The sequence below is a fragment of the Lolium rigidum genome, chromosome 7 (assembly GCF_022539505.1).
Source record: "Lolium rigidum isolate FL_2022 chromosome 7, APGP_CSIRO_Lrig_0.1, whole genome shotgun sequence".
NCBI classification, from domain to species: Eukaryota; Viridiplantae; Streptophyta; class Magnoliopsida; order Poales; family Poaceae; genus Lolium; species Lolium rigidum.
The window spans coordinates 40,678,049-40,688,595 of NC_061514.1; the positions used below are offsets into that span (position 1 = coordinate 40,678,049).

The 10,547-nt window shown below is 50.8% G+C and overlaps 1 protein-coding gene across 1 annotated transcript; it reads right to left on the reverse strand.

Moving 5' to 3' along the window:
* Window positions 1–4,522: 4,522 nt before the first annotated feature.
* Window positions 4,523–7,477, reverse strand: LOC124677896 (probable glucuronosyltransferase Os04g0650300). Its single transcript, XM_047213839.1, has 3 exons — window positions 6,579–7,477; window positions 5,966–6,469; window positions 4,523–4,863 (listed from the first exon to the last, which is right to left on the reverse strand). The coding sequence occupies exons 1-3, from the start codon at window positions 7,295–7,297 to the stop codon at window positions 4,788–4,790; spliced, it is 1,299 nt and encodes a 432-aa protein (XP_047069795.1). The 5' UTR covers window positions 7,298–7,477; the 3' UTR covers window positions 4,523–4,787.
* Window positions 7,478–10,547: the final 3,070 nt, after the last annotated feature.

Genomic DNA, 10,547 nt, shown 5'->3' on the forward strand with positions numbered 1-10,547 from the left:
CAAATATGGGGGCCGATACGTAAACAAATCGGCCGTAAAAAATCGAAAATACAGAAATTTTTGGGCACAGCCGATGCGTAGACATCGACTTAAGAATTCAAAGCCGATGCACGGCCATCGACTCAAGGAGCTGTTATAAGAAGAGGCCTGGTGAGGAAGTCTCAAAGTTACATGGCGAGGCTCTACTCTCCAACCGTTTGGTGACCCAGGTCTTCTCCGCGAGGACCTTCAACTTCGTTTGCGAGTCTTCAAGTGTAGCAGTGCTAGCAGAGGCTTGACTAAGGTGACGACCTCAATATTCTCACCAGAAGCTGCATTGTTGAATTGAAGGAGCTCGGGGGGCATATACAGAAAAGGTACAAGGTGTACGAGGCCGCGAAAATGTACCCATGTGAGCCGATTCAGAAATTAGTCGGCTAGTAAAAATCGAGGAGGTACGAAAGATTTCAGCGATAGCCGATGTTTGGACGTCGACTCTAGTACAATTACGCCAGAGCTACCAGCTACATGTTTAAGATGCGAATTCGGCAGTATTGTCAGAAGCATCAGTTAAGCTGTTGGTGATTCATCTACAACATCGGCTGTCAGCGGAGGGAAGGTAATCAATGGGGGCAAGTTTGGCTGGTTCTGCATAGTGCCTGCCTCAAATTATCTACAAGGCCCTTTGGTCGATCTGCGCATCCTCACCGCTAGTCTCGCCTTGACTGAGGCTCGGGGGGCAGCTGGTCTGGTGGATATTCTGTTTTAGAAGCCGATTGGGATATCATCGGCTGATCCTTCGCCGCAACTTTCTTCAACAAATGATGAATTCTTGAAGATTACCAGGTCTCAAAGTCGTCAGTTGAGGAATGGAAGGATGGATTACGTAGGACCGATGCGTTGACATCGGCTTATTAAGCATTGGTTGAGGGAGAATCGGCTAAATTAATTTGTGGCAAATCGACAAAATCAAATTGGAAGAGATTCTTCATTGATAAAGGGGGATTTCTTACAAGAAGGAGCTGATTGCTCTCAAAAGGAACTGCTGGAGGGATACATTGCCCTAATCTATTACTCCTAGCTCTATCCTATCTAAGGGCCGCTGCTGCCCTCATCGTCGCCGTCGCCGCCGTCGGTGCTGCTCCCGGCTGGTTCTTCGTCGCTGCTGTAGCGACCTCCGGCGGGACCTTCATTGTCCTCGTCCTCTTCGTCGGCGTCGGCATCGTCGCTGTCGAAGTCGCTCATGTTGCCCGGCCAAGGGCAGAGACGCTTGGCCGGCGGCTCGTCAGAGGAGGCATCGTCCTCCTCCTCTTCCTCCTCCTTCACCTCCTCAGCGGAGGAGGGACCATCCTAGGAGAAGCCGTCGTCGTCACTTCCCTCCTCCGACGACCCAATGGCGAGGAAGCGAAGGTCGCTCTCCCCATCCGTTAGGGACTGGTCATCTTCGGACCAGACGGAGGAGTCGTGGGTCGACTCATCCCCGTCGGCTATGGCGCGATGGATGTTGGCCGCATGGGCCTCCTGCGGGTCCCATTCCGGCGTCGGCTCGCGAGAAGGAGAAGATTGGGTGGAAAGACCCGATGAGGGAGGAGAAGAGGAAGAAGACATGTTGGCCGAAGAGGGATTTTGGAAGTACTAGTCCGAGGAGGATGAAGAAGGAAACTATAGGAAGTGGCCAAATAAAAAGGGGATATAACGATTTAATGCTTAAGCAGTTTCCGAGGATGTGGTGCCAGAGCCGTCAAACCGTGCAGAGAAGTTGAGAAGGCAAGAGTCATGATGAAGAATACTGCGACGGTTCTGTTCTGCCACGACACGACCCCTCGAAGGAAAAACAGATGGTTTTGCAATTATTATTATAAAAACCAGGGGGGCATGTGTTACCACCCGATTTTGGCCAAATCAGGAGATGGGCCGCAAGTGAAGATGGGCTTGAAGGACGTACACGTGGAGTATCTTCGAAGCGGCCTTGCGCTAAGAGTTTGGGCTTAACTGCCCGTGTATCTGTAATATAGTAGATCGCGTTGTAATCTAGATTAAAAAGATAGAGTCTGGCCCGTGCACGGTTAGGTGCACGCCTCAATTAGAAAGTCCCTTGGACTATAAATATGTATCTAGGGTTATCGGAAAAGGAGGACAATCATCGTTCAACCAACACAAATCAGGCGCATCGCCACCCCTTTCTTCGAGGGTTTCTCGCGGGTAAGCACCATGCTGCCTAGATCGCATCTAGCGATCTAGGCAGTATTCGTTTATTCGTTACCTTGTACTGCTCGTGCTGAAGCCTTGTTGATGGCGAGCAGTACCATTTATCCTTAGGTGTCTAGGGGCTTGCATTGATGCTTTCGCGTGCATATCTGCGTGGCAATGCCGTCCCTCGACACCTAGCTGCCCTTACACCTACCCAAGTGTAAGGGCAGCACCTTGCATGTTCGTTACTAAGTAGATCCGATCCGTTATAGTTGCTCCTTGTTCCGCAGGGATTAGTTTAATATCTGCATAGTTAGGCCTTATGCTGGGGTCGGAGGATCCGGTGGTGCGTTAGGTGTTGTTCACCGTCCCTGCAAGGGATGTTCCGGGAATCAACGTTATGTTGGTTTTTAGGCCTCTCGTAGGGGTAGTTTGCATCATCTTCCGTAGTCTGCTAGGCCCGATCGCACGTAGGACGTTCCGGTTATGCGGTGAAAACCCTAAACTGTCGTGGATCGTTTTAGCTTTGTTCTGATCAAGCAGGATCCCCATGCCATTGTAAATCTAACGTGAAACATGGGGCGATCGGCTCCTTGAGCCGATCCACAGGGAAACCTGATGAGCCGATAGGGCTCGTATTTAATGTTTACGTGTCTACCATGCAGGAACAATCGAAGCACTCTAACACCTTCCTGATCGGGTCTAGGTCAGGTGGCACGCCCTAGCAACCGCCGGGACGTGGCTGGAAGATTTGCGGGACGACGCGAGGTGCCAGGGTCCACTAAGCGGCCCTGGGAGCTTCCCGGCTCTTCGTGTTGCTTAGCCATTGCCCGTCGGTGGGTTTTGGAGGGTAACACCGTGAAGCCGGAATTTTCTGGCTCCTGTAACAACACTAGTAGGAAAACTATTATAGGTAGAAATGGTATCTCTGGCGCACGTAAAAATATGCTCCACAAAAATTATTTCTGTGGCGCACCAAAAATATGCGCCACAGAAATTTGTAATTTCTGTGGCGCATGTAGGACTGGTGCGCCACAGAATTTCCACTTTCTGTGGCGCATGTGGATGGATGCGCCACATAATTTTCATGGGGTCCACGCGGGATCCAGCACTGCACATGGGGAAAGAAAATTATGTGGCGCATATGCCTAGTGCGCCACAGAAAGTTAAAATTCTTTGGCGCATATAGACATATGCGCCACAGAAGTTTATCTTTCTGTGACGCACTAGGCATATGCGTCACAGGCATATGCACTATAAAATAAAAAAGAAATAGATAAAAAAATTTAAAAATAATCCTTCTAGGTGCCCATGTATTATGTCATCTACAACCATGAATTTTGACTTTTTTTTTGTAAAATTACGTTGCAAAATCACAAACTGGATTTCTGGTTGCATACGAACTCGAAAAAACCGCACAATATATCAAAATGTTCCCACGAAAATTCTACATCCAAATTCAACAGGGCTTGCCCGGCTGGACAATTTTGTGCATCCAAACACAACGTAAACAAAATTTGGTGCCAAATTTGGTTCCATCTTAGTTTTGGTATTTCATTTGAATTCAGTTCCAAGGCCTAATTTTGTGCATCCAAACACAAACAAAATTTGGAACATGATTTAGCAGGGAAATTATCCTATCTATTCACAGCCCTACTTTTATAAGAACGTATCATTTTTTTTTAAACCCCTACTTTCATGAGAAGAGCAGCACATACCGAGTGGGGCGTTTTGTAGACCGAGCTAGATGTAGCTCGTGGTTTTCCAAAAACAATAACTGAAAATGGCATTATAAAGTTTTTTTAAATAAATGTAGGTAACAAAGTATTCTTCTTACATTTCAAGAGTGCGAAAATAACAAAAGTGAAAACCTGAAGTAGCTTTTGAAACCTCCAAAAAAACTGTTACTGCCAAATGCCAACGTTTTGTGTCTCAGAGGTTTTGAATGCATCATTATTAACACATCCACTACCTCTGTTCGGTTTTAGTCGACGCAGCGATATATGACAAATGAAACTAGGCGTGGTTCTAGTCATAGTCAATTAAATACGAACGGATGGAGTATATTTTTTTCCCAGGATTTTTTAAAATAAAGCTTTAAAATGTCATTTTTAAGTTTTATATAAAAACAAATGGCCAACATGTATCCCGAGCTACATTTTCAGCTTCCGGTCACATACTTTGATACATCATACTATTCGTATATGTTAAAAAAAAGGAGCTAGATCGTTATTGCTTCACACAATTACACAAACAAATGCCCTCAAACCAATTTCGCCAGCACCTCCGGTCTGACCTATATTACACGAAAACAATGCGTCTAAAGAACTGCACCTACTGAAGAAGCGATGAATGGTGCATATAATTAAACTTTTCTTCATCTTCTATTTTTACACGATGATACAGAACATGAGCGATGGTTTTAGATGTATCGGTCTGTGCTTTTGTGCAGAGTCCCAACAACAAACTGAGCTGAACTGCCTTCTGTTACACAAGAGTTGAGATATCTTGGTACCAGGAGGCACAGCTGCATTAGTGGAGACTCACAAAATCAGACGAGCCGTAGCGCGGTCTGATCTGCCCTGATTTCTATTTCCCACAAAAAATAATATTGCTCTCTAGTGACCATCTTCAGTATTCCCTACACTCTGTTGACGTGAAGCGGCATTTACTAGAGGAGCGTCAAATTTCCATCTGCATGAAAATGAAATATAGTCAGGTGAAGTACTATTTAAAATATGCGAAAACAGTATGGCGACATATCATATTCAGCTGACTGAGTTATCTCGTTAACCTTATTCAAAACTATTCTGGAAAGACAGTATAAAACATCTACTCCAAACCTTAACTATTGTGCATTTTGCCATAACAAAATAATGAACACCAACCACTAGGGGAGAAGATAGGTTTATGCGTATTCAAATCTTTTAGCGAAAGTGGTTCTACATATTGGGCTTCAAAAAGTTTCATCAGCAAACTGATATGTTAACAGAAAGTGATAGGTATGGAGAGAAAAAAAAAAGATCAACAGTGAGGTATGAATATTTAGAATGACCTGGCTCAAATTGCTTTGACACAAAGCATAAGACAGCTAGATTAGGTGAGTGAGCACGTGGAAGAATTTAAAGGCGTCGTTTAGGGAAAGGGAGATGAATGCGATACTATTATAACCCCTTTGCTGATTAAACAAGTTAGGGCTACACCATAAACATCACAAAACGATGAGGAAATGCAATTTTCAGGAATACTATTGCTTGTACTACTTCTCAATGCAATACAATACAGAGTACATTGTTCTATCAACATCAGACAATCCTTATATCAAGGCATAATTTGAGGCATGGCCGCTCTACTGCAAGATAATGACAACAAGTAGGCTGGAAATCTTTCCTGAAATCCGCAGGAAAACGAGATGTTCACGTCACAATCTGTGCTCTTACTACAAGCTAGCGTATGATACTACTAAAGGGTAGCCGAAGACAGTACATTAAAAAGGTGATTAGTGTGTGTCCGGTGGGCACGTGGTTGAGGCATAAACGAATCGATTCAAGGAATCGCGGGCACCTACCGGCCTCATTAGGAACAGCATGACCATCATGGGCAACCATAATCATAATTTGGAGTACATTCGTGTCGCGCCATCAAAACCAAATCTTAGATCTGAGAACGCGACTAACTAACGTGCAATAATCGAGCACCAAGCTGTAGTAATTCGTTTTTGGCGAGCGAAGTGAAATTCAATCCAACAGTGGCGAGTAACAAAATAGTAAATAAACAGACCAGGAGCCGAACTTACTCGTGCGGGAATTTGACCTCGCGCAGAGCATCGGAGCGTAGCGACCAGGCGAGCGCCGCCTGGGCGCAGCCGGCGAGCGGCTCGACGCGGCCAGCATCGGTGACGAGCGCGAGCGGGCTGTCGAGGTGCGCGCCGCCTGCGTCGCCGACGGCGTCGAGGTCGCGCACCCACTCGGGCCGCTCCGCCGAGGCGCCCGACTCCCAGAGCACCCGCGCGTTGAGCACGAAGCCTGCCCACTCGAGCCTGCTGGAGAGCAGCATGTCGCTCCGGTCCGCGGGCAGGAGCGTCTCGTCCGACACGTGGTAGCCCACGAGCTTCCCGGCCTCGTCGCAGGCCGGCGCCTGCAGGAAGGACTCCTTGGTCCCCTCGTCCTCGCCGAGGATGCCGACGGGCAGGGCGCCCACGGATTTCACCTTCTGCGCCTCGTCGAAGAGCTCCGTGCGGAGGATGCCGTTCTCGTCGGCGAACACCACGACGCCGTCCATCTTCTGCTTCCGTATCTCCCTGCAATTCCAACGGAGATCCAAATTTTGAGTTGGAGCTAGTGGGGAATTACTTGAGAAACAGCGTGAGCGCTGGGTGAGATCTGGCGCTGTGCCTGCGAGCATAGTACCTGAGTGCGTGCATTCGCAGTTGCGCGGTGGACGCGGCTTCGGGTCCGACGAGGTGGTGGAAGTCGAGGCTGGAGCGGGATAGCACGGCGTCGACTGCGTCGGTGCGGTGGCCAGGCTCGACGACGATCCAGACGAGCGGGGCGTCGACGAGGCGGAGCGTGTGCGCGAGGGACGTGAGCGAGGGCGCCTGGAGCGCGGAGGTGGCGGTGGGGGTGACGGCGATGACTGGCCTGGGCGGGCCGTTCCCGCGGCGGCTGCTGCTGCGCTGCGCGCTCTGGACGGCGGCGAGGATGTGGTGGGCCTTGAGGAGCTCGCTGGGGTCCGGGTGCGGCCACTTGCGGACGCGGATGGCGTGGCGGCCGACGAAGACGGGCCCGTGGTGGACCTGGTGGTGCGCGTTGGCGAAGGCGTCGGTCTCGGCGACGGTGGTGGTGGTGGTGACGGTGGTGGTGGTGGTGGTGGTGGTGGTGATGGTGGCGGTGGCGTTGGCGGTGGCGAGCGTGAGCGGCGGGGTGACGAGCGAGACGAGGTGCGCGGCGGGGTTGAGGGGCGGGGTGGGGAGGAAGAGGAGGAAGACGACGAGGCGCGAGAAGCGGAAGCCGACGGCCATGGAGGTGGCGCAGAAGAGCGCGTGCAGGATGAGCCAGGTGGTGGGCAGCGACGGCTTGGCCAGCTCCGGCGTGGTGTCCGGCGAGCCCGCCGACAGCGGGAGCTTCATCTCGCCGGGATTGGCAGAGATCTCGGTTGTGGCCGCGCGTACGTGTGAAGTGCTAGCTGCTGCTGTGAACCGCTCGGCCTGCGTACTGATTTGGGTGGGAGCGCGTCGTAGCTAGCTAGCGGGCGGCGGTGGCGGGTGATATAAGGGGATGGTGGGAATAGGACATGGGGGTAGGGCGGCCGGGGCCGGGGTCGGGAGGGAAAGCAATTATTAGTAGCGCGGCCGGTAAAAAGGGCGCCACGGATGGCCGCAGCGGCAGCTGGTGGTGGTGGTGGATGGTGAGGTGGACCGGTGGTGGGTCTGAGCTGCGAATTCGGCAATTGGCAGCAGCTCACGCGGGGAGACGGTCCTCGTCTGTCGGTTCGGCTAATTTCGCTGTACACGGAGAAGACCCAGGAGACGCATACAGCCATGGACACGAGGCTGCCTGGGAAGCGAGTAGCGACGCGCAGGGTAGGTGGTGGGTGGGAGCGTGGAACGAACCGACCCAACAGTTAACACGGTTCCATGCCAAAATCGTGAGCAACGCCTTGCTGGCTTACAAAAAAAACAGGCCCGAGCCCGGCCCGACACACAAGCCCGAGCCCAGCCTAGTTAGGATTTTGGTTCCGGGCTGCCCATGCCCAGGTTTAGTTGCAGCACGGGGCAGGGTGGGACGCCTTCCACCTCCTCGGCGGATGGCACCTCGGTGCACGGAGAGATCCTATGATGTCGGTGTCGCAGCAGGGTCGGGCATGGCTCAAGGAGATAAACGTGTTGTCGAGCCCTCCTACATCCTGGTTCGGGACCCTGCCTACAACCTTGACTAGTCGACGTGGGACACCTATAGAAACGTGGAGTAGGATCCGGGCGCGCTGCACTGGATTCCTCGGCGATGACATGTATGATTACATCATTGCGCCGTCTATGGAGGACGAGGATGAGACGTCGGCGGCAGAGGAAAACTCTTCTTCGGCGAGGAGATCCCATGCGACGAGGTTCAGGACAACTATTTCGACTACCTCGCCTACTTGTTGGAGAATGCCAAGAAAGAAGGCATGGAGGAGCAGCTCCCCCACATGTCACCAGGCCTGGACAAGTAGGAGACATTCAAGGCTAGATGTGAAGTCCTCCGAGCTGCAAGTGGTACGAGTGCCAGGGCCTCGGCACACAGGTGAAGAGTAAGAAAGGATTGGAAACATTTTGGACGCCATACCCCATCCGATCCAACAAGTCAAACGCTCCACGCAAAGTAAAAAAGCAACCCAAAACCAATTTAATCATCCTCTCGAATCATACTCGAGCACGAGGACATGTGCGGTTGTCTGCTCTGTAGGGTGAAAACCCTAAAGCGTCTACCACTCCCCTCTTCATGGCCCATTGTACCTGCTCGAAACACCGAACCGGCGCTTGATCCGACAAGACACACTTCGGTGACTCTCTCTTGAAGCACCGCCATCACCGATATTGGCAGCATCCGCATCTCCCTGGCAGCATCAGTTTTCTATGTTGATAGCATCGCCGCCTCATGCTCGCAACACCCAGCGGAGGGGCTTGCACCATCGTTGTGAGTTTCGCAACTCCAGCGGAGGGGCTTGCACCACCATCACGAGTTTTGCAACTCCGACATCCGACCTTTGCGGCTCTGCGCTTAGGAGCTTGAAGCTCCTACGGTGGGGGGCTGTGATGGCACCTCTCTCCTCTGGCAACGCCAACGTGTGCCAGCCGCATCAACGACAGTCACGACTGAATGCATCACCGTCACCATAGTAGAGGCAACACCTTCCAGGGATTCCTTTGGCCGGACACAAGGAAGGGGGAGAGATCATAGGGACAACTTGGCAGGAGGGGCTTTGATCGAAAACGTGGTGGCTGGCGCATGCTGGCACGTGGCCGACAATGTGACAGCGCATGGCGGGGGCGGGCAGATTGTTGCGGTGGCGTGACCTCTCCATCTCCATGACAATCATGGCAGAGGCGTAGGAGATCGATGCGGGAGAAAAAAAATAGATAGATACAGGAGAAGATAGAGGGAGAAACATATGGTCGGGGGGAGATAAGGTGTGGTGGACGGTGGTGGGTGGGCGCACGGGGTACGCGTGTCACGAGCCAGAAGCGAAGGGCATATCATGTTTGATCCCTGGTGGTATTGAATCTTTTTCGTAGAAAAAGTACCAGAAATTGATAGGATTGGAAATACAAAACAAATGTTTGCAAAATAGAGAAATTTTTCAAAAGGAGTCATTTGGATGAAACACAAATAAAATGACTCAATCCTAGACAAATGAGTGTAAGATAGTTTAGGTTGACTGTTGAAATTAGTATGAGTTTAAGATGCAGTAATGCAACCCTTTTGATCCAAAGGGCTTCCTTATACTGAAAGTACTTCAATCAAAGGTGCCCCCAGTCACGCTCAGTTTAAGATGAGTTCGTACAGACAAGAAGTAAAAACAGTAGTAGGAGTAAATCGTGGTACTGGTAGTGCTACAGCGACTGTCAGCTGTGAGGTGGCAGCTATTCATTTGTGCTGTGGACAGATTAACGCACGGTGGCCTACGATGCATCGCGTGTTCTTGCCGCATTGTGGCACACGCACGTTCTCCATTTAATTGCAGCGCCATTGTTTCCGGCACCCGTAGGTACGGGATAGCAAAACTTCGAGCAATTCGGCATCCAGGACAGTAGGATCCGTACAGTGGACATGATCCCGGGGAATGAATCTGACCCTGAATGTCGGCGAGCTATTCCACTGTCCATTTTAAACACAGGATTTTACGGCGACACGCCGACACACACAGCTCACAGTTTTGTTTGTGTGAAAAGGAAAAAAAAAATCCCTCCTGCAGGGAGTACTCATGCTCACAACTTCCAGCATCAGGGCGCGCAGTTTGCGTCCAAATGGTCGAAATCGTCCGAGCGATCCGTTTGCGTTGGGGTGGCTCCAGCGACATGACGCATAATTTTTTTTTCATTCATGAAGCCATAATTTACATTAATAAAAACATAAAAAAGCCACAAAGACGTGGTAAAAGTAGGTGCTGCCTACTGCTCGTCGTAGCTGACGAGGTCAATGAACTCCGGCGTCGGCCATGGAAGCTCGTACGCCGGCGGTGGAGGAGGTACCGCCGCATGCGCAGGAGGCTGTTGTAGGATAACGTTGCATAGAAAACAAAAATTTTCCTACCGCGAACACGAAATCCAAACCAAGATGCAATCTAGAAGACGGTAGCAACGAGGGGATTATCGAGTCTCACCCTTGAAGAGATTCCAA